At 52.0% G+C, this 25,649-nt stretch overlaps 3 protein-coding genes across 3 annotated transcripts; 2 read left to right on the forward strand and 1 right to left on the reverse strand.

The window, feature by feature from the left end:
• Positions 1-191: 191 nt before the first annotated feature.
• Positions 192-6,022, reverse strand: ATPAF2 (ATP synthase mitochondrial F1 complex assembly factor 2). The gene is made up of 8 exons (XM_066560829.1): positions 5,817-6,022; positions 4,522-4,566; positions 4,014-4,159; positions 3,485-3,582; positions 2,519-2,599; positions 2,281-2,393; positions 1,402-1,517; positions 192-794 (listed from the first exon to the last, which is right to left on the reverse strand). The coding sequence occupies exons 1-8, from the start codon at positions 5,959-5,961 to the stop codon at positions 657-659; spliced, it is 882 nt and encodes a 293-aa protein (XP_066416926.1). The 5' UTR covers positions 5,962-6,022; the 3' UTR covers positions 192-656.
• A 142-nt stretch (positions 6,023-6,164) lies between these two features.
• Positions 6,165-14,420, forward strand: GID4 (GID complex subunit 4 homolog). Its single transcript, XM_066560754.1, has 6 exons — positions 6,165-6,518; positions 7,743-7,802; positions 8,536-8,643; positions 9,428-9,529; positions 10,501-10,631; positions 11,828-14,420. Exons 1-6 carry the CDS (start codon positions 6,165-6,167, stop codon positions 11,889-11,891), a joined length of 819 nt encoding a protein of 272 aa, XP_066416851.1. The 3' UTR covers positions 11,892-14,420.
• Positions 14,421-15,093: 673 nt separating this feature from the next.
• On the forward strand, positions 15,094-25,649 carry DRG2 (developmentally regulated GTP binding protein 2). Its single transcript, XM_066560601.1, has 13 exons — positions 15,094-15,196; positions 16,355-16,515; positions 17,407-17,496; positions 18,853-18,913; positions 19,892-19,982; positions 20,698-20,770; positions 20,910-21,000; positions 21,177-21,274; positions 22,143-22,219; positions 22,856-22,944; positions 23,718-23,776; positions 24,194-24,247; positions 24,334-25,649. Exons 1-13 carry the CDS (start codon positions 15,133-15,135, stop codon positions 24,418-24,420), a joined length of 1,095 nt encoding a protein of 364 aa, XP_066416698.1. The 5' UTR covers positions 15,094-15,132; the 3' UTR covers positions 24,421-25,649.

A 25,649-nucleotide genomic window follows, 5' to 3' on the forward strand; every position in this document is an offset into this window, starting at 1 on the left:
TACCCCTCTTGCTCCAGGACTACACAGTTGTCTCCTTGCTGCCTCCTCAGCTGCATGGAGTGGTTCACACAGTAGTTAGTGTCTGCTCTGGTCTGTGATTTTTAATACCTGGAGCCATCCCAGCACCTGCCCACAACCTGGCAGCTCAGGACCCACCCCACAGTTTGGTGAGTAAGACAAAGACACTCAGCTTTTGGTACCTCACAGGGGCAAGTCTTTAATGGAACACAGAGACCCTGGTGTTACAGACAGGCACGCCGAGGGATGAACAACAGATGCAGTGGAGTCTGTTTTCAGATTTCCATAACAAGTGTGTGTCAGGAGCTGGCAGCTATGAAGACATGTGGCATATGCTGGGTATGTCTGTGCCGTGCCCTGCCCAGGAAGCTGTTTCTTCCGTGGGAGCTCCTCTGATGAGTTACAGACACCAGGAAAGGACGGAGCTGCTGGCTTGAGGATTCAGAGGAAACTCACCTTGACCTCTCCTCCTTGTGTGCTGCACTGCAGCAGGCAATCCAACTCGAGTTGCCCACAAAACCACAGCACGTGAAGCTGATCCCAGGAAAAGTGGAATGGCAGGAAGGTAGCTACCATCCACTGGGTCAGGCCAGCAATTCCCAGCTGGACATTTTCTTTCTGTGCCCTGCCCAGCTGCCTCAGTCCTGCAAGAGCTTGTGTTTTACAGTTGAGCTCTCTGAGCAGAGGTGAACAAAGAGAGTCCCAGCTGCAGTGCGGGCACGCAGCTCACACAGGTCGTAGTCATGGGCCCACTCCACGTTGCCCCAGCGCCGTATCTGAAGGAGAGGAGGGACATGGATCATACCCAAAGCACCTCAGCAACTCTGAGCTTCCCTTCTCATGTTTGTGAAGCACAGGTAACCCTCCCCTGCCTCAGGAACTGAGATGATCCTTGACTGCTGAGGCAGGGATATCTCAAGATCAGGATCTGCTTCATCTGTACTGGGGTCTGAGGCAAAGCCTCTTAACGGGAGGATGAAAAGATTCCCAACTTCAGCCACTTTTGGGACAAGGAGAGCTTCACACCAAGCTAATTTCCAGCAAGCTTGATATCTTGGTGTCTACCAAAGCCTCCAGGCTGGATAACCCTCAGCAGGAGAAGTCAGCCACAACTTTGCACTTCAGATTAGAGAGGGAGAAAAGCAGCCATCTGGGCCCTGTGAAAAGAAACTGGCAGCCCTGGGAGCACTCTGGGCTGGTGTGCCCGTGGTGCTGCTCTGCAGCAGCACGCTCCAAACGCTCTCAGACACAGAGACTGGTGGAGTGGAACATCTCCTGCTATAGCAGGCACTTCCCCTGCCAGTTATTTGTGGTGGGGGATGCATTTGTCATGCTGAGATTATTGCTATTTGAATTATAGGGCTGTTTTGTAACATAATTTACCTGGTATTCTTCCTCCAGGCGAGACAGAAGCACAGCTTTCTCTACTGTAATGTGCCTGTCAATCAGGCTCATGGACAGAATCAGCGATTTCAGCTGGGTGATTACAAATTCTATACCTGGAAGGGAATAACCCAAACCAAACAAGATTCATGGCTGTTTTCTGCAGCATTACAGCAGCATCTTCACACACTCTGAAGAGACAGGCAGGCTGTGGTACCCCCTCAGGGAGGGCCAGTGGTCCTCCCACCTGCACCAGGGCACTCAGGTCTGTGGTTAACACCAGGCACAAAGCATTCTGCTGGCCCTGCCACCACAGTGACAAAGGCCATGCCCTGGACACCACCTCCTTTTATTCTGCCACAACCCTTCCCTGTGCAAAGGGGAGAGATATCCATCCAGGCTCAAGCATTCTGTGTCTTTTGTGGGTTTCACTGCCAGCTGCTCATTCAGGTCTGGAGCAAAGCAAACCTCCCTTCATTTCTTTATCTTTTGCTGTCATTCAGATGATTCAGGCAAGATTAAGTGGGATATAAAGATAAAAAAGTGAGGACAGTGCACAGTGTGGGCACTTTGGAGTACTAAGCCTTATTTCTTTTCCTGGTAACAACAAAGCTAGGGATTAAATCATTAGAAGGTTTGGCATTAAAGAAGTTACTTGTGCTAAGGTGGAGCAAGCACCTCATGGGACAGCACAGTCAGATCCTGAACACCAGTGACACTGAAGAGAATCCCTGCCTGTGACAAAAGCAGGTCAGGGCCTGGCCTGCAGATTTAAAACATAAACCTCCACACTTGGAGCAGGAGAAGAAAAACATTCCAGTCATTCTCCTGCCCTGTGGAGAGGAACCACCTCCTCCTCAGTGGCCCAGCCCCACTCACCTTGCAGGGCCCACATGTTGTAGGATGCCAGATGGCTGACAAAGGTCTCCTTGGTGCTGGCTGGAATGTTTGGCCCCAGGATGCTGGTCGAGGAGCCAATTGTCACATTGTACCTGGAATGATCACCCAAACCCTCAGCAAAGCCAAAGGCTCATGGAGCTTGAGCTCATAAAGCACCAGAGCTCCTGGGCTGAGCAGGGCAGGGCCTTAAGCAGCCAGGAACCCTCTGAGCTCTCACCTTTTCTCAACCCAGGCTACCACGGGATCCCATTCATTCTTCTGTAGCTCTGCCAAGGCTGGAGGCTCCTCCACACGATAGCTGGGACATGACAGAACAAAACCACCCTGGATGGTCACCCCCAGGCTGGGACACACCTCTGGGAAGGACACTGACCCCACCAGACCCACAGCAAGTGGGACAGGGACCTGCTGTCCACCCAGGCAATCCTCCAACTCTTCCCTAAATTCAGTCCTTTTTGTTATTCCAGGATGGACAATTCTGTCTTACTACAAAACAGAGCAGTGAACCAGCCAGCTGAAAACTGCAGGCAGCCCCAAGCCACAGACTGAAGTGAGGTTTAGCAGTTAGAGGAGGGTACAAACCTCGCTGCAACTTTTTGTGGGGCCACTCCTGCTTCTCCTTGCCCAGTGGCTCAGCTCAGCATTCCCTGCTTCCCCAGTCTGACCAAATCCACAAGGGCAGGTGGGGGAAGCCTGTTCCTCTCTCTCCACAGGAACTGTGCAGCTGCCAGTGGAGGTTGGGACAGGAGCCTGGGCATGAACAGGCTTGATCCTACAGCTCACGGGGACTTTAAGGAATGAAGGGCATTTGGGGACTGGTGGTACAAGTAGTCTGAGCTATCTGTACTGGCACAGGAATACCAGGGACTGGCTGACAGATCTCCACAGGCCTTTCAAAGATGTTGGTTTTTTTCTCCAAGATCTTCATTTCCCACTGCTCTCACCCTTGCCCAGTGGGGAGGTGTCCAAAACAGAGTTCAACAAGGGACAAGATCCAATGTTCCTTCTTTGGGTGCACAGACTCCAACCAAGTTTGCACACGCAGGACTGATCTAAACTAATTCAAACCCTCAGGCAAAAACCAGCAGAGATCAGAGCCATGCCATGACTGGGGGAGTGCAGATGTCTTCCCTGACTTTACCCAACCCTCTTTCCAAACTCCAGCTGGGTCCCCATCTCATACCAGACCGTGTCTGTCTCCAGGAACTTCACAGCTGCTCGGATCAGCTGCGTTTTGTTTCGCTGCGTGGGATTGTCCAGCGCCGTGTTGCACAGAGTGGTCTGGGGATAAAAGCAGTTGAAACTGCTGTTATTCTTATTCCAGGCTTGAAAAAGCAGCAGCTTCCATGGTACAATGCCAAGAAGAAGCAGAGGGATTTGTGGCAGATGAACAACTGAGGGGTGCAGGGCCACAAAGTGGCTAATGTAATAGGTGTCCTCTCAGATCTTTCAGGATCCCTGCAAACAGCTCATTAAGCAGCAGGGAAAAGGGGCATGGATTGCTCCAGAGCTCAGTTTCCTCCTGCCCTGCACTATTCCCAATAACACTGTCCAGCCCCTTCTCAGGTTCCCCTAGTGACACAGATTCCCTCTAGACAGGCACCTGGCCAGCCCAGAGGAAGCCCCAACTTTCTGCTCACCAGGAGCAGGACAACCTGCTGCCACCACACTCTGCATTTGGAGGTGTCAGCACTCCACCCTGCCGTGCTCACCAGGTGCATGGTGTAGAACTTGATGGTGTCTTTCTGGGAATCCCACTCTGTTGCCACTGCAATGGCCAAGGCCTCGCTGGGCACAGTGAAGAGCTTGGCCTGGGGCGTTTTCAGCTTTCGGTGGTCCAGGTTTATTTCAAAGCCTCCTGGGGAATCAGAGTAGAAATCCTGGGGAATCAAAGAGGAGCAGGCACTAAGGAACAACAGACAACCCCACAGTGGGAGCAGATTCAGAGCTGGAGCTGACAGGAGCATGGAACCAGGAATACTCAGGTGAAAACTTGGATACACTTGGTCCTGGAAGCTGCTTCCCACCATGCAGCTTTGCTGTAGATGAGGAGGGGGCACAGCAGCTGGTGACAAACCTGCCACTGACACAGCCTGGGCTGCAGGTGCTGACGTGGTGGGGGGTGATGACACCTCTCCCAGGGATCAGCCCCTCCATCCCATCCCATCCCATCCCATCCCATCCCATCCCATCCCATCCCATCCCTGTGGCCACACTCACCTTCCCCCTGTGAGATGCTCACATTCTGGTAGAACCTCTTCCTCTCTGAGGACAGAAACACAAGGCAAAGAGAACATTCAGAGGGCAAACAGAGAATGTTCAGCCCCTTTCCCTGCTCCCCATCACAGCTCAGAACAGACAGAGCTTTGGTGCTGTCGAGGTAACCTGGTAACAAAAATCCAGCCCTTCATCCACAGTTCCCAAGCTGTGAGCTGCAGTGAGCTCCACTCAGCAGGGAAGCAGCAGGGAGCAAACAGAACCAGCTGCACTCCTGCCAGGCTGGGGGCTCAGCTGCCTCAGAGTGTGGCAGGGCTGGTTTCTCAAGCAGGCCTGTCCCACCCCTCCTCAGGAGTTCTGCTTCAGGGCCAACCTTTCCAGATTCTACAACTACAGACACACTGGACAAATTAATCCCCAAAGGACAGTACAGCCCAAACATGCCAGTCCAGCTCAGGAATATACCTGCCCCACCTACAAGGTGAGCCTGAGAAAACTTCAGGTCTCATTTTAGGAGCAGCATCCTTGGCTACCAGCACTCCTGACACTGTGAGAGCAGGATTCCACCCAGGCTCACACCCCTCCCACAAGGCAGGAAGAATCCACGAGCCATTCCCTTGACAACAGCAACCAGGTTGTAAATCCCAAACCCATAAATCTGTCTCGTGAAGGGCACAGCAAACAGGTCAGGCTGCAGGTCTGCTATTCTAGGCTAAAAACAGCACATTCCCCTGGGGAAATTGAAGGATTTTCTCAGGCTCGGTGGCCTGTGAGCTTCGGGGCCTCGGGCACAGTTCTAAAAACAGATTAAAGTGTGTGTACCTCAGAGGAGCCCCGAGGCTCATCAGTGACTCCCAAAACCTTGTCATGAGTCACCACAGCTCTGCAGCCTCACCTCCGACAAAATGAGATTAATTTTCCTGTTCTCAAACCCACACGATTCCAGCAAAGTCTTTGGATGGGATACATGGGCCAGAACACACCTGAACACCCTCGTCTGAGTCCCATTCCCTCAAAATCCCCAAAACCCAACAAAACACAAAAACAAGTGTAACAAACTGGTTCGGTGAGAGCTCGGCCGTGCTGCCAGCGAACCCTGCCCGCTCCAAACACACATTAACGGCAAGGCTCGTTAATAAAAAATAATTAACGGCACGGAGGGGAGCCCCAGCACCGCTCAGCGGCCGTGGGGAGCGCGGTCCCCGCGAGGCCGTGCCGGTCCCAGCCCTGCCCCGGCTGAGCCCAGGGAAGGATCCCCCTCCCCAGACGGGGCTGCGGCCGCCCCTGTGCTCCCTCACCTGCCGGCGGGGCATAGGCCCGGCGCCCGCATGACCCCACCGGGCCGCTCCCAGCATCTGCAGGAGGCGGTCGTGGGAGCCGAGCGGGCGGGGAGTGGGCCCACCACAGCCGGCGACAGCCGCGCCACATCGCGACAGACGACATAACGACCTCGTCCCGGCCGCACTCAGCGCCGCTCCGTGGGCGCCGCCATCTTGCCGGCAGCCGCGACCAATCCGGGCCGCCTGGATTAAAAGAACTACATTTCCCAGCAGCGCCAGGCGGCAGCCCAACCAATCAGCGCCCGGCGTCGTGCCAACAGCCAATCTGGGCCAGGGGACGCCCCTCAGGCACGCGCGCGGGGGCCAATGGGAGCGCGCGGAGGCGCTGCCAGGAGGCCCCGACCCAGCGGCGGCCGAGGCGTGAGGGAGCGGAGCGAAGCGGAGCGGGCGGCGTCCCCCGGCCGCACCCCGGCCCCGGCCACGCTGGCGCCCGGGGACCCCCCCGAGATGCCGGTTCGGAGCGAGAGGCGCCGCGCTGGAGGGGCGGGGGGCTCGGCCTCCTCCGCTGCCACCGGAGCGGCCGCCAGCAGCCTGGTGCCGCCGCCCCCCATCAACACGGCGCAGCCTGGAGTGGCCACTTCGCTTCTCTACAGCGGGGCCAAGTTCCGCGGGCAGCAGCGCAGCAAAGGCAACGCCTACGAGGTGGAGGTCGTCATGCAGGTGAGGGGGGTGGCGGGGCGAGCCGAGCTCCGGCGGGGCGGGAAGGGCCCCCGCGGCCTTAAGCGAGCAGGGGACCCGGTGGCCTCAGGCCGCGGTGGCCGTTCCCGCCCTGCCGGCCCCTTGCGACAGCAGCCGCATCGCCCTACCCTCGGTATGAGGAGGGATTTCTTCACGGTAAAGGTCATTAAACATTGGAACGGACTGCCTAGGGACGGTGGTGGAGTCACCATCCCTGGAGGTGTTTAAGGAAAGACTGGACGTGGCACTCAGTGCTCTGGTCTGGTTGACACGGTGGTGAATCAGTCACAGGATGGGCTGGATGATCTCAGCTCTTTTCCAACCTCAGTGATGCTGTGATGATTCCAAGCCGGCGGGGTATTTTTATGTTCAGTTCTCCACGTTCCTGGTGGGATTTGTTGTGGTGGGGACATCCCATGGCTGCTCAGCTCCACTGCACGCTGACACCTCGCAGGGGCTGGCTGTGGTTTTGTGCTTAAAAACGCTGCTTTTGTGCTTAAAACCGCTGCTTTTGTGCCGAAAACGTGGCTGTTTTGCATGTGTCAGCTGAGGAGAGGGGGCTGCCTGCTCTCCCTGTGCTGAGCACAGGGAAATGTTGCAGTCCTTTGATCACAGGTGGAGAAGATCCTTCTTCTCACGGGTGGAGGTTTGCACTTCCCTGAATAACTCACTGCGTGTTTTGAAAGCAGATCTGGAGATGTCAGGGAAAAGAAAAAATCCCTTGGAAAATCCCTGCTTTTAAAGGAGCAGGCAACCCCTTGCCTAGTTTCTGCACAGCACAGGCAGAGAGATGCAGCCTGATAACTCAAAATGCAGGTGGCATAAAAGCTTTAGATTTAGGAGAGAGGCCTCCTGCAAAATGCTGGGGGTGTGTGTGATTCTTCCAGGGATGCTTTTTCTTGGAGAACACTGTGAGTCAGATCCCTTCCGGATGGAAAGGGGATTTGCTTCCTGCTGGAGAGTTCTGGGCAGAGGGTGTTGCCTTGGGAGCAGGCCTGGGATGTGGAGGCTGCCAGAGGTGAGCTGGGCACCTGCAAATGATCTTGACAGGTGATTCCCATCATGGAAAAGGGCTGGTAGTATGAATATTGGGCAGTGGGTACCAGCTGGAGCTGAAGTTATCCTTGGAAGGGTTAGGAACTGCTTTGGATCCAAGCATGCACCTTCATGCCTGTTTTTATGGTTGGGCTTTGCACTCTTTTCCAGCATGTGGATATGGAAAACTCCTATCTCTGTGGATACTTGAAGATTAAAGGCCTTACAGAGGTGAGTGTTAACTGTACAGCACCACAAAGAGGGGCTGTGTGAAGGCTTTTTATTTTCCTGGGGGGGTGGGAGAAGCTTCTGCCAGAAATAGGAAGTGGATGGATTGGATGTTGTAGATTTGATCACAGGGTATCAGCTGGGGGATGGTGCTGGCTGTAAATGTCACAGGTGATCATCCAGCTGGGAGCTCCATGGAATCATTTAAAGTTGGAAAAGCCCTCTAAAAATCATTGAGTCCAACCACTGACCCAGGACACAGCCAGGTCCACCACGTGCTTGGGCAGCCTGTTCCAACATTTAACCACTCTTTTAAATTGTTCCTGATATCCAATCTAAACCTCCCTTGGTGCAATTTGAGGACATTTTTCTTGTCCTGTCCCTTGTTCCCTGGGAGCAGAGCCTGACCCCACCTGGCTGCACCCTCCTGTCAGGGAGTTTGGAGACTGAGCCCCTCAGCTGCTTGTGCTCAAATCCTTCCCCACAGCCCAGCTCTGACCTGGCTCCTGGCTTCATAAAGTGAGGAGAGAGGCAGAGAAAGGCTGGAACAAGAGAGTGGAAGGCTCAGCCTTGGAGAGGTGTGGGGCAGGACGAGGGATGGGAGCAGCAGCCTCACATTGCCCAGAGCTCTCCCTGGGAGATGCTTTTTTTTGCTGAGTGCATGGAGCTTTGTCTGCTGTTGGGTTTGTGCCTGTAGGTGACAATTGTGAGCCCACCTTTGTCTCCCCTCTGCCAGGAGTACCCAACCCTCACCACGTTTTTCGAGGGTGAGATAATCAGTAAGAAACACCCGTTCCTAACGCGCAAGTGGGACGCCGACGAGGACGTGGACCGTAAACACTGGGTGAGTAAATCTGGGGGCACAGGGGGGCTCTGGGCTGCTGGTTTGGGGAGAGCTGCACTGTGTGCCCATGCAGGAGCTGGCAGAAAGGCCTGGAGACCTCTCTGTTCTGGGATTTGGGGATGATCTCAGCAAAGGAGAGGGAGGGGATACAGTCTGGGGTAAACCATTTAGGGAAAATAAGGGGATACAAAGACAAAACCATTATAAAACATAAAAACACACTACAACACCTCTCCTTTTTGCTGTCTCCTTCCTTCTCCCACTGGGATCTTTGCAAATCAAGGTCTCTTCAGCAAGCTGTGATCTGTGATGAGGGAGGGGATGTCTTGTTTTCCACTTGTTGGCCACAGGGTGGGAAAGGAGCAGGAGCAATCCCCATCTCCTGACCCCCTAAGAGAACGCACTCCTTATTTTTGGAGACTCATTGCAAAATGGAATGGAGAAGGGGAAAGGGATCCCACGAGCACTGGTAGGGTAGTTGGTACCTGTGTCCCTGCTCAGGGCAGGGTGTACCTGCTGCTGTGTTTTGAGGCCACAGCAGCCACCTGATCACCCCCCCGCCCTTGACCTTGGCTGGTGTTTGCCAAGCTTTGATGTTTGTTAAATTTCTGTCAAAATATCTTCTTCTGCAAGTGCAGGAGCTTCTCCAGCCAGGCTGGATGTTGCTGTGAGTGTCAGTAGATTTCCTTCCTAAACAGCAGCTGGTACTAGAAGTTCTATTCCTGGAATAACCATCCTGGTTTGTTTTTTTGTTTTATTTTTTTCCTTTCCTTTTTTGTTTCAGGGAAAGTTCCAGGCTTTTTACCAGTATGCAAAAACATTTAACTCTGATGACTTTGATTATGAAGATCTAAAAAATGGGGACTATGTCTTCATGAGATGGAAGGTAAACCCTGCCTGTCTCCTCTGCTGAGCTGCTTGCAAAGCACTGACAGAGACTTGAGGTGTCAGAGCTTTTCCAGCTATGAAGGTTTAATGAAAGATCTCACCCTGCCAACCCCAAAACCCACTGTACTTGCAAGTTCCAGTGTGACTCGTGTCTAGCCAGCTAATTGTGTCCTTAAGGGCTGCAGTCGTGGCTAAAAACACAACAGGAAAATCTTGCTTGGTGATGCTCCAGAGGGTGAGAGAACTGCTGTCTCCAGTCCCTGTGTGGGGCCTGTGTTTGATGCAGCCTGGCCACTCTGCAGCTCTGTTCTTCAGCTGGGATCATCACAGAGTCACCGTAGACTGGTTTGGGTTGGAAGGAACCTTAAGGCTCATCTTGTTCCATCCTCCTGCCAAGGGCAGGGACACCTCCCACTGTCCCAAGCCCTGTCCTTGGACACTTCCAGGGATCCAGGTGCACCCACAACTTCTCTGGGCACCCTGTGCCAGAGCCTCCCCACTTTCACAGGGAAAAATGTTGTCCCAATATCCCATCTAACCATTCCTCTGGCAGAGCCATTCCCTCTCTTCCTGTCACTCCATGTCCTTAGCAAAGCTCCTCTCCAGCTTTCCCATAAGTGTTGAAAAGCTGCAGTGAGAACTCTCTGGAGCCTTCTCTTCATTCTCAGGCTCTGACTCCCAGTTTTGCAATGGATTTCTGGTTTGCAGAGGACAGGTGTTGAAACTGATCCCTTGCACTCTTAAAACTCATTCTGTTCTCAGTTATCTGCTTCCCTGTGAGGTCCCTGCAGGGCAGGTGTGAAGGGACACTCTGGTCTCTGCTCTGGGCTGCTGAGAGTGCAGGGAGTGCTCAGCCAGGAATGTCTTCATGTTAATGGGTGCCGATATTTGGGCTGGGAGGGGAGATTGGGATGGGATGGGGCTGTATTTGACCAACATTTTAAGATGCAGCCTGTGTTTTGAATGCAGGAGCAGTTCCTAGTCCCAGATCACACCATCAAGGACATCAGTGGTGCTTCCTTTGCTGGTTTCTATTACATCTGCTTCCAGAAGTCAGCAGCATCTATAGAGGGCTATTACTACCATAGGAGTTCAGAATGGTAAGGAAGTTTCCTGCCTCCTGAAGAATTAAACCAAGCTGTGACTCCTCTCCTGCTTGTCCACAGCCTTGGGAGTGTCCAGGCAGGAGATTCAGGCTGGTGGTTGGACCTTGGGGCTGAAGGGAGGGGTGTGGGCCATGGCTGGCCTGAGCTGGCTGGTGTAGTCCATTGGGGTGGTATGAAGTGCTGCCCTTATGGAAAAGGGAAGGAAATTTGGGGTGGCAGGTTGGAGGAGGGAAGGTGATACAGGGTCTGGAGAAGTGCTGTGAGGGAGCTCAGTTCTTTCTCCTCAGGAACAGCTTGGTTGCTGCTCCCTTCAGGCAGAAATCTTGTCAGGCCAATGTTTTGTATTCTGAGGTCCTTGGAGTGTTGCTGTTAAGACAAGAGAACAGTCAAAGCTAATTGGTGGGTTTTTTGTTGGAGACAAGTAGCTATGGAGAGCACTTTTCCCTTGCATCTTTGTCATGAGCAGCAGGTGGATGGCTGGAAACTCTCAGGGGGAGGGAAGGAACCAGGAGGCTTTCAGACACATTCCCTCTAGCTGAGCTTTGAAAGACTCATGTGTAATTTGCACTTGTAGCAAACTGTTTGAACTTGAAAGTTGTTGAACTTCAAAGGGAGTCCAAAAAACCACCACAGTCAGCCCACCAGGAATGCTGCCTTGCTGCAGGTGGCTCAGAGGGACCAGAGTGGGAATTACAACATCATTAAGGCTGGAAAAAACCTCCAAAATCATCAAGTCCAGCCTTTGACCCAATACCACCATTCCCACTAAACCCTAAATGGAATGTCTGATTTCTGAGCACTTCCAGGGGTGGTAACTCCACCACTTCCCTGGGCAGGCCATACCAGATCTAAGCCACTCTTTCAGTAAGGGATTTTTTCCTGTTATCCAACCTGAACCTCTCCTGGCACAACTTGAGGCTGTTTCCCCTTGTCCTATCACCAATTTTGTGGGAAGAGCCTGACCCCCACCTGGCTGCACCCTCCTGTCAGGGAGTTGTGGAACGATGGGGCACAGGAGGAACGATGCTGAGTCCTGGCAGGATTTTGGAGTGTGGGAAGTGGGTGTTGAATGCCTGAACACCCTGGGGCTGTAAAGGGGGAGAGAAGAGCAGCCAGCAGAGTGTGTGCTGTGTGGCTGCCCAGCAGGATCTCTGTGTAACCCTCTCCTCCCCATGTCCCCTCTGTGGCAGGTATCAGTCGTTGAATTTAACGCACGTTCCTGAGCACAGTGCTCCTATCTACGAGTTCCGATGACAGCTGCCCACGGCTGAGAACGCCCAGAAGCAACGGGGCAGGAGAGCATGGCCTGCCAGGAGAACTGTGTCCCTGTGGGAGCACGGCAATGCACGCTTCTCTCCTGCCCTTGGACTCCAGAGAGAGAGAAAGAGAGCCTGGATGTGAACTCACCAGCCCGAGGAGCTGCTGGAGCTTGATTCTCCCTCCTGTCGAGTGGCCATTTGATCTTTACTCTGGTTTTAAGCTACTTTAATGCACTTTCTTGTTGCACAGCTCGTTTCTCTGTCACTGAAGTTCCTCCCGGCTCTCCTCTGGAAGCTGTTTCTCAGTAGCTGGAATCAGTGCTCTGGTCTCTAAATAATAAGGAAATGTAAGCGCAAGGCTTATATTATCCTTGTTATATCCTGATCTGGGTTGAAATCACCAGGATTCAGGTTTCTTGCCCAGATTTCCAGCTCTGATGCTCTCAGAGCCAGGTCCTGGGTGTGAGGCTCAGCTGAAGAGTCTGTTGGGGAGTGTTGGCTGAGGTAAGGCTGGAGTGAGGCTTTGCTGGCTAACAAGGTTAGCTGGAGCTGCAGATCTTTCAGGAGCACCAGCCCTTTGGAGCTGGGAGCTGTTCCTGTGTCTGGATACGCCATTGGGAATTAATTTGATGTACGGACTTCCAGGCTCTCAGTAAAGTGGATCTGAACTCTGCTTGTAGGTGTATATTTGCTCTTTACTTAAGTTAAGGGTAAAAAAAAAAAAGTTAAAAAAAAAGACAAAAAAAAAACTTTTATTAAAAAAATATATCTATTTTTATGGTTCCTTTTCCAAAGGACCCTATGGCAAATGCACAAGTACTGGATTCCATGTTACTGTTTTCACATTGAAAACCAGGAATGTCTGTGTTTTTATATCTGTGTCTGTATCCAGCTAAGCTTTGGGAACATAACCAGAGCACCAACGCTGAGCAGCATCACCCTGGGACTGCTCAACGTTTGTACTCCCCCTTCATGCTTCACCACCACTGCTTGACACCTTTTTACAAGGAAAAACAAGAAAAAAGTTTAAAAAATAACCCTTCTCAGTAGCTCCCTCTGGCTCTGAATGTTCCAGGTGACAGAACTTAAGGCTCCTGTGCCAAAGCGTGTGTGTGTGTGTGTGTGTGGGGTGGTTTTTTTTAAAGACACTTTAAAACTTGGCCTCAGTTGTGTTTTTACCTTGTCAGCCTCACCTGTGGGGCTTTGTAAGAGTTTAGTTTGCCTTTTTTCTGGCTGTTTTAAAGCCCAGCTCCCTCCAGGCAGACGCGTGGCATGGCTGGTGCTGAGGATGGATTTTCCACCTGGGAGAGGGGATTGAAGCCAGCGCGAGGTGCTTTGGGTTTTGCTTCTTTTTAACTAATTTCCCTTTTGGCAGCAGTTATTGCTTGTTTAAGCCTTACTGAGGAAGGATTCAGGGCTTGGAGAGCCCTTTCCTCTATTCCAAGTTGGGTTTGGAGTGCTTGGTCTCGGGAGATGATGCGGAATTCGCTCGCCCCGCACGCGCTGCTCTCCGTGGATCAGCCCTTCTCCCTGGCACCCACATGGACAGAGGTGCCTGGGAGAGGGAGGGAGGAGGAGAGACCTGGCCCTTCCCAGGGACTGGGGGCTGCTGCCTTGGCTGTGCTGGAGGATGTGCAGGGACAGCACTGAGGTGATTTGGGGCTGTAGTAGAGCACTTGGGAAATGTGTTCCCGTTTTAATTCGCTCCTCTTGGAGAAACTCAGCCCCTTTGGAGGAGAGGGTGGTGCTGGGAGATGTCCTGGTTTTTAGAGGTGAAAACAGTGGTGCTGCTCCACTGTGACCAAGTGTGGGGGTGAAACCTCCTTCCCAGGTGCTGTGTGAGTGCAGGGACCCAGCTCCAATGGCTCTTCCCAGCCCTCTGGAGCTGTCTGTGCAATGCTGGTGGTGGCACCAGTGTCCCTGTGCTCCCCAGGGCTGTCAGTGCCAGAGGGACACTTGGGTTTCTGATAAGGTTGAGTTGAATTAACCCTGTTGGTTGGCAGAAGCTGAGTTAGGATGGTCCTGGGGGTGTTTAGCACCTGTAACTATCCCTAAACCAATGAGTTGGGTTTTTTTTTTTAAGACTTGATACGTTGTGAGAAGGGTATGGAAAGAGCATCCTGCTCTGTGCCTGCCTTCTTCCCACCATCCTGAAGGGAATTTCAGCTTAGATCCAGAGCTGTCTGGATATGATATGTGGCAGGTGCAGAGCAGGTTGTGGAGCTGAGGGTTCTGCAGGGGCTGTTGGTGTGTGGATTTTCCCTCTTCAAAGGCCTTTGCTTTGGTTTTTCCTTTTCTTTGACCTGTTTGAGTTGAGGGGAGATGTTCTGTACGTTGTGGTGTGGTGAGAGAGAATGGCCCAGGGGAGGATTTGGGGGGCAGAGATGAGAAATGGGGTGTTTGGGCTTGGGAGAGGATGTGGTGTCTCTTGAACCACTCTGGCTGCAACAGGGTGTCCGTGTGGGGGCCGAGGAGGAGTTTTGTGGAGCGATCAACATCCAAATTAAACATGAATTCTGTTGAAGGGGTCTGTGTCCGTGTGTGTTTGTCCACCACAGCACTTCTGGTTCCAGGGGATTGCTGTGCTTCATCTCCTTCCTTGAGGGCTTCTCCAGGAATTCCAGCAGCTTCTGGTGGCCTTAATTCACAGACTCTCAGAATCATTAAAGCTGGAAAAGACCCCTGAGAGCATGGAGTCCAGCCTGTGACCCATCCCCACCTTTTCACATCCAGTCACGTCCAGTCTTTCCCTGAGCACCTCTAGGGATGGGGACTCCACCAATCTCCCTGCACAGGCTGTTCCAATATCTAATCACCCTTTTGAGGAAGAAATTCCTCCTGCTGCCCATCCTGAGCCTCCCCTGCCCCCCTAAGGCTGTTTCCTCGTGTCCTTTGGCTGCGTGCCTGGGAGAGGAGCCCGATCCCCCCTGGCTCCACGCTCCTTTCAGGATCCAGCCTTAATTTGAGGAGCAGGAGGAGTCAGTCCCGCTGAGGGGCTCTCCTGCTTTCTGAGACCTGCCCTTTGAGCCTGTCCCTCCTGTCCCCGCCGCTCTCGCCCCCACCGGGGTCACCTCCCTGGGGACCCTCCCGGTGGCCCCGCGGTGGCGGCGGGCGGAACGTGGGGTGCGGGGCTCGGGGCGCGGCCGGAGCTCGCAGTGCGGCGCGGCCCGGACGCGTGACGGGGACGGACGGGCCGGGCCGGCGGCGCTTCCGGCGGGCGCGGAGCGGGGCCCACCATGGGCATCCTAGAGAAGATCTCGGAGATCGAGAAGGAGATCGCTCGCACGCAGAAGAACAAAGGTGCGGAGGGCGGCCGGGGGCTGAGGGAGCCGGGGACAACGAGCGGGCGGGTGGGCTGGGCGTTCTGGGGGGCTGTGGGGGGCACGGGTGGGCTGTGAGTTATGGGGGGCTGAGAGGGGAGAGGGGGCCGGGGACTGTGAGGAGCCCGGGGGTCAGGGGGGCTGCGAGCTACGGGGCCTGGGAGAGAGCCTGGGGGTCAGGGGGGCTGAGAGCTATGGGGGCTGAGAGAGAGCCTGGGGACTGTGGGGGCTTGGGGCTGTGGGTCTGGGAGGGGCTCTGGGGAGAGAGGGGACGGTCAGGGCTGTGGGGAGGCAGCAGGGGGGGTTGTGAGGCTGGGGGGTCTTTGGGGTGGATCGGGGTGCTGGGAGCTGGGGCAGGGTGGGGAGCAGGGTGAGCCCTGGGGCTGGGCTGGGGGGATGTGTGAGGGGGAGGAGGACTCAAAAATTTGCCTTTCCGAATTTTCGAGTCTCTTTGCCCTGTGCTGCAGCCGCAGCCCCCCCGGAGCTGGAGGGGGAAACATCTCAATTCCTGCTGGCACAGGAGGAGGCTACGGGTGTTGAGTGGTCTGGGGGCTCCCCGTGGGCTCTGCCAGAGCTGCTGCTGGGGCTGTGGGCTGTGTAAATAATAGAAATAAATCCGAAAGCTTTTGATTTCGTGCTCTTATCTTTTACAAAGTGAGACAACCACCTTCCTTTTTTTCTGGTTCAGGTGTAGATTCAAGTGTTTTGCTAAGAATAAGGCAGTAAAGTACTTTCACACATGAGCTCTTGTCTTTATTTTTCCCTCCTCTTGTCAACTTTTAATCTGGTCAGTTTGGGGTGCTGAATGTGAGCAGGTGTAAGGAGGGGCTGTTTCCAACAGGGGCTGCTCCCCCTGTGACCTCTCTCTCCTGAACTGCCTCCCTTCATTCCTGCACCTGCTCTCCCTCTGCTTTGCTCCTTTAACTCAGGAATTTTTTGGCTGTTTCCCTCCACTCTGACCCTTTGCAGCTCCCTGGCAGGTTTGCTCTCAGTGCCCAGGGCTGGTGATGGAGCAGCTCTGTGCCTGGCACTGCTTAGGATACTGACCAAGATCTGTCAGTGTTTCCTTTTCAGGAAAGTTCTCACTCCCACAAGTGCATCACAGCAACTTTGTGCTGTTGGGTTTGTGTCATTGCAGCCACTGAGTACCACCTGGGCCTGCTGAAGGCAAAGCTTGCAAAATACAGAGCTCAGCTGCTGGAACCTTCCAAATCCCCGGCTGCCAAGGGCGAGGGCTTCGATGTGATGAAATCAGGAGATGCCCGGGTGGCTCTGATTGGATTTCCTTCTGTGGGGAAGGTCAGTCAGGGCTCGTGCTCCCTGAGCTGTCGCTCAGGGCTGGTGCTCACTGTGTCTCCAGCTCACTGGGGTTTGCAGGGGCTGCAGAGCAGCTTTGGGATCACAAATGTGGAATGGTTTGGGTTGGGAGGCACCTTCAGGCTCCTCTGGTGGGATCCCACCTGGAGTCCTGTGCATGGTTCTGGTGTCTCCAGCATGAGGAGGATGTGGGAATGTTGGAGAGAGGACTGGAGAGCGGAGACAGGCTGAGAGAGCTGGGGCTGGAGAAGAGAGGGTTGTGAGGAGACCTCACAGTACCTGAAAAGGCTGCAGGGGAGCTGGAAAGGGATTCTTTGTCAGGAACTGTAGTGGCAGGAAAAGGAATGGATTCACACTGAAAGAGGGAGAATTTAGGTGAGATATATGGAAGGAATTCTTCCCCATGAGGGTGGGGAAGCCCTGGCACAGGTGCCCAGTGAAGCTGTGGCTGCTCCATCCCTGGCAGTGTCCAAGGGCAGGTTGGACAGGGCTTGGAGCACCCTGGGACAGTGAGAGGTGTCCCTGCCATGGCAGGGGTGGAATGAAATGGGCTTTGAGGTCACTTCCAGCCCAAACCATTCCATGATTCTGTGATCTAGCTGAAAGTTGGAGATGGGGAAACACTCCTTCATGTTGTGTGCTCTGCCCTGTGGACCTTGTTGTTGCCTGAAAGTTGTTCTTGTCAGCCCCAGCAGTGCTGAGGAAAGAAAAAAAACTGATTGACTTCAGTTCCATGGCAGTGTCACCACCTCAGTCCCTGTGCCTGGAACAGCCACAACACAACTTCCTCAGCCCAAGGAGCACTTTGGTGTTGCTTGTTTTGCTGAACCTTCTCCTTTTCCTGCCTGCTGATGCTGATCTCTTGCCTTTCAGTCCACGTTTCTGAGTTTAATGACCTCGACTGCCAGCGAAGCAGCATCCTACGAGTTCACCACGCTGACCTGCATCCCTGGAGTCATAGAGGTGAGCAGGATCCTTCTCCAGCTCTGGAAAGATGTTTGTAGGGGGATAGAATATAAGAAAATTAAGATAGTGTAGAAAGTAATCTCACCCCTAAGGAGCTGCAGCTGGGCCAATTATCAAAGATCAGGAACAGGCCTGACTTTAGCAGGCCACAGCTGTAAGCAATGAGAAGAAGATGCTATAAAAGAGTGGGGTGGGCCCTTGAGAAGGGAACTGGAGTCAGTTGGCTGCTTTGTGAAGAAGAAAGAGTGAGTGCTCTGAGGAGCTGCCCGTGAGGAGACACCAAGAAGATGTGGAACTTCTGTGATAAGGAGACAACATGTGGAACCCCTGCAATTAGATGACAACAATTGTGCTGCTAATAAGGAGCACACACATCCAAAGGTATCCAAAGCTGAATTTTGCTTTAAACTTTTCAGTGCTGATATGGCACTTCCCTGAACTCTTCAGGATTGGCTGCCTGATCAGGATTTTTGTGCTGCTCTTGGACTGACCAGAGCAATACCACAATTCTCAACTGAATTCTGTATAACCACTGTCAGTGCCAGTGACCAGCTGGCTGCAAACCTTGACAGATTTGTTTTTAATGAAGCTTTACAGAGGCAATCTGTGCTGTGATCACTTTCAAAACAAAATGCAGCTCTTCCTGTCCTTGAGGGGTTTTATTAGTGGTGACCTCAGCATCCATCAGTAAAGCAAATGATAAAGGGCATCAAACTGAAAAGTGTCCAAGAGTAATGAGGAAATCTGGGTCAGGATGGAAGGGGGAGTTAAATAATGAAAGTAACTGTATTAGTGGGAAAAGGAGTTTAATGTAACACATTCAAGCAGAGCTGTGAGCTGCAACAAAAGCTGGAGAGCCAATGCCTTGCAGATCCTAGGAATGAGTGTCAATGGCTTGTAGATCCTAGGAATGAGTGTCTCCTGGGGTTTTTACCTGCAGCACACCTGAGCAGTTTGATCTGTCACAATCAGAGATGTGGCACTTGTTCATTACTGAGTTTTCTCATTAGACCAATAAAAGAAGAATTGTTCTTCCTTTCCATTCCCTGAATTTGGGAATGTGTGACTGCTGCTGTGCTGTTTTCCTGCTGCTTTGTCCAGCTGCAGTCACAGGATGCTTTAGGGGGTCAGGATCTAATGCAAGCTGTGTGTGCTGCTGAGCACAGCCCACAACTCTGGAATTTGCCTCAGGACAGAGCCATGAGCTTTGTGCAGAGTTCCCCTGGCCTGCCAGTTCCATCCAATCCCACTCCCCACAGGATGGGGACCCCCAGCACGCATTTGGGGCTTTTGGGGCAGCTCAGGTGCCCTGCAGGAAGCTTTCAACTTTGCATCCTTCCATTTCCCTTTCAGTACAAAGGAGCCAATATTCAGCTGCTGGATCTGCCTGGAATCATCGAAGGAGCAGCTCAAGGTTGGCTCATGTCTGTGTTCATGTGCAGGAGGGATTTGCCCTCAGTAGTGCCCCTGGGTGTCTCAGATACACACAGGTTTCCTGGGCCAAGAGTTCCTGCATTGTCTTTCCAAATTTTTGAGTCCTTGATCCTATGTGAGGCACGATTCCTGTCCCTGAGCCCACAGAAGGCTCTATATGTAGCACAAAGATGGTTTTCTGGAGGTGGGAGCCAAAGCAAGCCAGTCACTTCTCACGTCCTTGCCTGAGTGTTAAGTGGCTCATCTGTTTTCTGGTACTGAGGAAATCTATAAAAGATGCTGGAGAGGTGGAGGGAGAATTACAGCTAAACACTAACCTTGTTTGAGTAATTCCCTGAGCTCCTGCCAGTCCTCCCATGACTCCTGATTCTGGGGAGAGATGTTGGCTTTGTCTTTCTGTGTTGTCATTGTCTTCATTGTCTGGTTGTGTCTGAAAATAGCTTAGGAAATCAGGGAGTCATGGAACATCTGGGAAGGGACCCACAGGGATCATCCAGTCCAACTCCTGGCCCTGCACAGAACACCCCAACAATCCCACTCTGTCCAACAATCCCATCCTGTGCCTGGTGTTGTCCAAACCCTCCTGGAGCTGTGGCAGCCTGGGGGCTGTGCCCATTCCCTGGGGAGCCTGGGCAGTGCCCAAACACCCTCTGGGGTGAAGAACCTTTTCCTAATATCCAACCTAACCCTCCCTGACACATCTCCAGCCATTCCCTTGGGTGCCTAGAACATTGTCTGTGTTTCCGAAGGCACCTTCTGGCACTGATCTCCTCTGTGCTGAGCTCTCTGTGCTGCTTGGAGCTGCTGCCAGGGCTCCCAGCAGCTGACTGCAGCCTGAACAGCACTGCAGGGTGTTTTTCCTTGCTTTCAAGCTGCTGCATGGGGCAGGAGTCCCCTGTTTGTCAGAGAACTGAGCTGGTTGCTCTTGCTGATGTGCATCCCCCTCGTGTGTCCCCAGGGAAGGGCAGAGGCCGGCAGGTGATCGCCGTGGCCAGGACAGCAGATGTTGTTATCATGATGCTGGATGCCACCAAGGGTGAGGTGCAGAGGTGAGTGTGGGCTGGGCTCTGGCCTGGAAAACGTGCCAGCTCCCTGAGGAATTGTGGAGAGCACCTGGGGAATGAGGAGTTCAATTATTGAGTACCAGATGGGGGTTGTATCCTGTGACTGTGTTCACAGGGGTCTTAGGATGAGGGAAGAGATGAGGATCTGACCCCATGTTTCAGAAGGCTTGATTTATTATTTTATGACATATATATTATATTAAAATTATACTAAAAGAATCGAAGAAAGGATTTCATCAGAAGGCTAGCTAAAAATAGAAAAAGAAGAATGATAACAAAAGCTTGTGGCTTGGACAGAGAGTCCGAGCCAGCTGGGCTGTGATTGGCTGTTAACTAGAAACAACCACATGAGACCAACCACAGATGCACCTGTTGCATTCCACAGCAGCAGATAACCATTGGTTACATTTTGTTCCCGAGGCTTCTCAGGAGAAAAAATCCCTAAGGAAAGGATTTTTCAGAAAATATCATAGCTACAGTATCCCATGAGAAGCATCCTGCTGACTGGAGTGGGGGCTCAGCTGGAGGGAAATTCCTGCAGCACTGTCAGAGATGGGAATGTCAGCCTGGATTGCCACCACAGACTCTAACCTGCATTAGGGGGGTTTGTGGCACGGCTGTATCAACACAAGAATCAAAAAGGGAAAGGTCTGGGTGTCACCTGGCCATGCTCAGCCTCACGGGTGCTGTGTCCCTGCAGGGCCTTGCTGGAGAAGGAACTGGAATCTGTAGGAATCAGGCTGAACAAGAGCAAACCAAATATCTACTTCAAGGTGAGGCTCCCTGAGCTCCTGCAGGCACAGCTGGTCTGCTCAAAGCTGAGCTCACTCTGTGCTGCCCCATGTGTTGGACAGGCTGAGGGGGCTCTGGGATTTGCAAAATGTTCTTACATTGTTTTTTTGCCTCCTGCAGCCCAAGAAAGGTGGAGGCATCTCCTTCAACTCCACTGTCACATTGACTCAGTGCTCTGAGAAGCTGGTTCAGCTCATCCTCCATGAATACAGTATCCTTTCCTAAAAGGGGAGACCCTTAAGCCATCAGCAGCTCATGGTTTAAGTGCTTCATGCTGTGGGACAGCCTTGGTGTCACTTTGGTGGTGGCTGGTTGGCAGCAGGCTGTCACAGGGAGCTCAGCCCGTGTGGTGTGTTGGGATTTGGGCCTTGACAGTGTCCACCTCAGAAATCTTCAACGCTGAGGTCCTGTTCAGAGAGGATTGTTCCCCTGATGAGTTCATTGATGTGATTGTAGGAAACAGGGTCTACATGCCATGCCTCTATGTGAGTATCCTGGGCAGCCTGGCTTCTGTCACACCCAGCATCTTTTGTGTGCCAGAGGAAATGTTGGAACTTCACAGAATCATGGAATGGTTTGGGTGGGAAGGGACCTTAAAGCTCATCTCATCCCACCCCTGGCATGGGCAGGGACACCTTCCACTATCCCAGGCTGCTCCAAGCCCTGTCCAGCCTGGCCTTGGACATTTCCAGGGATCCAGGGGCAGCCACAGCTTCTCTGGGAACCTGTGCCAGGGCTTCCCTGCCCTCACAGGGAAGAATATTTTCCCAATATCCCACCTAACCCTGCCCTCTCAATTTAAAGCGATTCCCCCTTGTCCTATTACTCCATGCCCTTGTTCCTGGCTCCCAAAACAGTAACGATTTGGGGTTTAAGAGGTGGAAAACAGCTCAACAGGGAATTTTTTATAGGCTTTGGATGTGCAGCCGTGCTGTGTGTGTTTCCTGGGCCCTCTTGTGGCTGCTGCTGCCCTGGAGCAGCAGAGATTCCAATCCTGGTGCTGGAGCTTTGCTCCCACGTGTGGAGCCTCCGACTCCCCCCTGCTGCCAGCTCTGTGCTGAACTTCTCACGTCGGGTCCCTTGTGTGCCAGAGGTCCCTTTAGGGCTCTGTTTGTAGCCACTGGGTCTGTATAAAATCAAAGAACATGTTCCAAGCCATCCCAAAGGGAGAATTTTAAAAGGCCAAAAATTTATATTCAGGCTTCTGAATTTTAATAGTTTGTTTTACTGAGAGTCTTGGCTTATCTTCTGACAGGATCTGTGTTTCTGTTTCAGGTGCTGGAGCTACCTTGTTCTTTGTACATGTTGCTGAACTGCCTTGCTAAGGGCTGTGTTGTTTTCCCTCTGGTTTAGGTTTATAACAAGATTGACCAGATATCCATGGAGGAGGTGGATCGTCTTGCTCGGAGGCCCCACAGTGTTGTCATCAGGTAGGAGCTGTCACGTTGCCTTTTCTGCCTGCTGTGGGGTTCATTTCACACCCCTTTCTCTGGCTTCTCCCAGGGCTGCTGGGGTGAGAAGCAGAGCTGCTGTGCAGCTTTTCCCAGATTTCCTTCCCCTGGAGAGGCAGGCAGCTTCTCTGTGCTGTCTGCAGGACAGAGTCAAACAATCTGGCTTGTTTCCTTGGGAGTGCTGGTAGATCTGCTGGGGCTTTGCTGCTTCAAAGCTGTTCACCCTTGTGGAATCATGGAATGGTTTGGGTTGGAAGGGACCCTAAAGCTCATCTCATTCCACCTCCTGCCATGGGCAGGGACACCTTCCACTAGATCAGCTTGCTCCAGGCCCCATCCCACCTGGCCTTGAACATTTCCAGGGATGGAGCCTGAAACTCTCTGTACAACCTGTTCCAGTGCTTCTCCATCCCTTTAGTCAGGAATTTCTTCCTAATATCTAATCTAACCCTGCCCTCCTTCAGTTTAAGGTCATTTTACCTTGTGTTTTTCCTTTCCTTGCCTCATTAAAGACTTTCCCCTCATTCTCCAGCACTTTAATAAAGACATTTCACCTTGTTCTTCTGGCTCCCTAAATCAGAGCAGCAGTAAACAGATGACCCTGGTGTTTTGCAGCTGTGGCATGAAGCTGAACCTGGACTACTTGCTGGAGAAGCTCTGGGAGTACCTGGCACTCACCTGCATCTACACCAAGAAAAGGGGACGTAAGTGACTCCAGACAGGCTGCCTGCAGGGCTGGTGCCTTGGGAATGCTGGAATTACACCCTCCCTAATCATCCTTCAGCTCTTGGGAAATGCTTCCTGCTCTCTCTGGTCCTGCCATGTGTGGATCCCACCATGGCCTTCCTGTTGTATTTTACACAAGCTGAATTTTCATAAGTCTTTGCAGGATATAAGGGAATAAAGTGTGCAGGTTCACAGCTTTTACCTTGTTATGCACACTGTGATGAACCCACAAATTTCCTGTTCCTGCTGCAAGAAATTTGGTGATTTCCATGCCCTTGGAGGTGCCTTTGAACCTCCTTTTGCTTTATAACCCACTTGCAGCTTCTCCCAATGATGAAGGCACATCTCTAACTTACTCTGTTTGCTTGTGAGCAGCTGAACTTGGGGGGATGTGAGCAGATCAAGGAATTTTCTGAGCTTGTTAAGCTCTGAAATCTTGGGGATTTTGGTTTTTCCTTGAGCAGGTGTGTTTTGACTTGGGTGCTTTTGTTTCTCTTAAGTCAAGGGTTTGGGATGGAGTCATTGCAGGTGGGTTGTGAGGAAGCTGCTGACTGTGTGGAGTGGGAAATGGCACTTGTGGGTGGTGGAGAGCTGATTTGATGCTTTTAGGTACTGGATCCCTGTTCTGTCTGGGAGCAGGAAGGAGGAATTTGGGAGTAGTTAGCACAAGGTGATGTGAGATGCTGTCAGCATTTTAGAACACACTTGATAGAAATCCAATGCTTTTTCCCCCCCTTCTGCTTCTCCACAGAGAGACCAGACTTTACAGATGCCATTATTCTACGGAAAGGAGCCTCTGTGGAACATGTGGTAATTTTTCTGCATCTTTTACATTTCCCTCTGTGCAGAAGGCAGTTCCTCCTGGACCTGCTGTGATTTGTGTTCCACAAAGCTCAGGACATGTCAGTGTTTGGTTGTGCTTCTCCTTTTGTTGCCTTTTATCTGCCTCAGGTTTCTTTCACAGCTGCTATAAAAGGTTTAAACAGTAATTATGTAATGCAGCCCAGTGAAAAAGCACATGGAAACAATGGAATGAGGCTTTATGTGGGCTGGTGATTCCTGTGGCTGTTCTCTATGGTTTCAAGTGCTTTTAACCAGCTCTTAAAATCTTTATTGTAAATTCTGGCATAGACTTGAGTTTGTTTTAATTCCTGGGTATTGAAAAAAAGTTGTTTGCAAAGAGGTAAATGTAAATATTTCAACTCCTCCTGCCTGTCTGTCTTGCAGTGCCATCGGATTCACAGATCATTAGCCAGCCAGTTCAAATATGCCTTGGTGTGGGTAAGTGTTGGACAGCAACTGGAATCCCTGTCCTCAGGTGTCTCTGACTGGTCTCCTAACCCTTCTCCCCCTTTTTTGCTTTAAAGGGGACAAGCACAAAGTACAGCCCTCAAAGAGTGGGCTTAACCCATATGATGGAGCATGAAGATGTCATTCAGATTGTAAAGAAGTAACTGCTGGTGCCTGGCCTTGCCTTTAATCACTGCAATTGGAACTGACCATGTAAAAACAAAACAAATCGCACCAAAAAAAAAAAAAGAAAAAAGAAAAAAAAAAAAAGAAAGGAAAAAGGGAGATGTGTTCCAGAGCCAAGAAAGCTTCTGTGAAGCTCCTTCTCTTGGAGGAAGGCAGAAAATGAGGCTACTGTGCTTGCAGGTGGGGATGGGGAAGATGGGTTTCCATCTGGCAGCATTTCAAGGCAAGTGATGTTTCTTAAAAATTTGAAAGGAGCCAGTTCTTCTAGGGCACAGTTCCACAGCCAGCAGTGTCCTGCCCCTTGTGGGGTTTGCACATGAATCCATGTGCATTCCCAGTGGGAAATGTTTGGGTTTGTGTGTAAAAATCTGGCCCTGTGCTTTGGGCTGAGAGAACATTGCTGATGCTTTGCTCCTTATCCATTCACTTAATTTAAGCATTGATCTGAAGCAGAACCAGAGTTCTCCCTCCCCTGCTCGCTGGACACGTCTTTGCAGCTGAGACAACCCCAATTTTTAATAGTCCCACCTCAATTAACATTAAAACCTGGCACTCTGTGCCTCTCCATAGCCTTGCAGTGGGATTTGTAGGACATCCTGGTACTGAGAGATGAGAAATTAAACTGGTAATGGTTAATTAGCCTGGCCAGACTGCAGTGGGGTACGATCCAAGAGCTGTAGTCTGGGGTGAGGATTCACTTCTGGCATCTCACTCATTGAGGAGCTGCCTTGGGAGCTTCCCCCTTTGTTGGGCAGGAGTTGTCCTGCCCTTCAGTCCCCAAGGTGGAGGTCTCTTCAACCATGTCCCTAAATTCCAGTTGCAGCTCTCTGGAGCTCAAGGTACCACCCCATGCTGTGAGTTTTACCCCAGCCCTGTTAAACATTGCTTGTCTGGATATTGTTCATCAGAAATCTGGGATTTTTGTAATCATGCTTTTCCATTGAATACTGTTGCTAAACAATTCAGAGTGCCTGATAGAGGACAGCTCTTGCCTTCTGGGATCAAGAGCTGCCAATAGCTTTTATTTTCTTTCATTGGAAAAGGGTTTGGTCTGACGTGGATGCAGAACTGTGAGGACAGGTGTGACACCTGTCTGAACAGGGTTCCTCCCCTCCTCCCTGCTCCTCCCCACCCCTCACAACCTGATTGAGCAGAAATGGAAGGATTATTTTATTTGAGAAAATAAAAAGTTGTTATTTCATGTGAA

The sequence above is a fragment of the Molothrus aeneus genome, chromosome 16 (genome assembly GCF_037042795.1).
Source record: "Molothrus aeneus isolate 106 chromosome 16, BPBGC_Maene_1.0, whole genome shotgun sequence".
Classification (NCBI taxonomy): domain Eukaryota; kingdom Metazoa; phylum Chordata; class Aves; order Passeriformes; family Icteridae; genus Molothrus; species Molothrus aeneus.

Coding starts and splice junctions, on each gene's coding strand:
- ATPAF2 (XM_066560829.1), bottom strand. CDS start 5,961: ATGTCGTCTGTCGCGATGTGGCGCGGCTGTCGCCGGCTGTGGTGGGCC. Junction 2,600..3,484: donor CTGGAGACAGACACGGTCTG/GTATGAGATGGG, acceptor GTCATGTCCCAG/CTATCGTGTGGAGGAGCCTC. Junction 1,518..2,280: donor CAACATGTGGGCCCTGCAAG/GTGAGTGGGGCT, acceptor ATTCCCTTCCAG/GTATAGAATTTGTAATCACC.
- GID4 (XM_066560754.1), top strand. CDS start 6,165: ATGGGAGCGCGCGGAGGCGCTGCCAGGAGGCCCCGACCCAGCGGCGGC. Junction 6,519..7,742: donor AGGTGGAGGTCGTCATGCAG/GTGAGGGGGGTG, acceptor ACTCTTTTCCAG/CATGTGGATATGGAAAACTC. Junction 10,632..11,827: donor TACCATAGGAGTTCAGAATG/GTAAGGAAGTTT, acceptor CCTCTGTGGCAG/GTATCAGTCGTTGAATTTAA.
- DRG2 (XM_066560601.1), top strand. CDS start 15,133: ATGGGCATCCTAGAGAAGATCTCGGAGATCGAGAAGGAGATCGCTCGC. Junction 21,275..22,142: donor TCTACATGCCATGCCTCTAT/GTGAGTATCCTG, acceptor CCTCTGGTTTAG/GTTTATAACAAGATTGACCA. Junction 24,248..24,333: donor TCAAATATGCCTTGGTGTGG/GTAAGTGTTGGA, acceptor TTTGCTTTAAAG/GGGACAAGCACAAAGTACAG.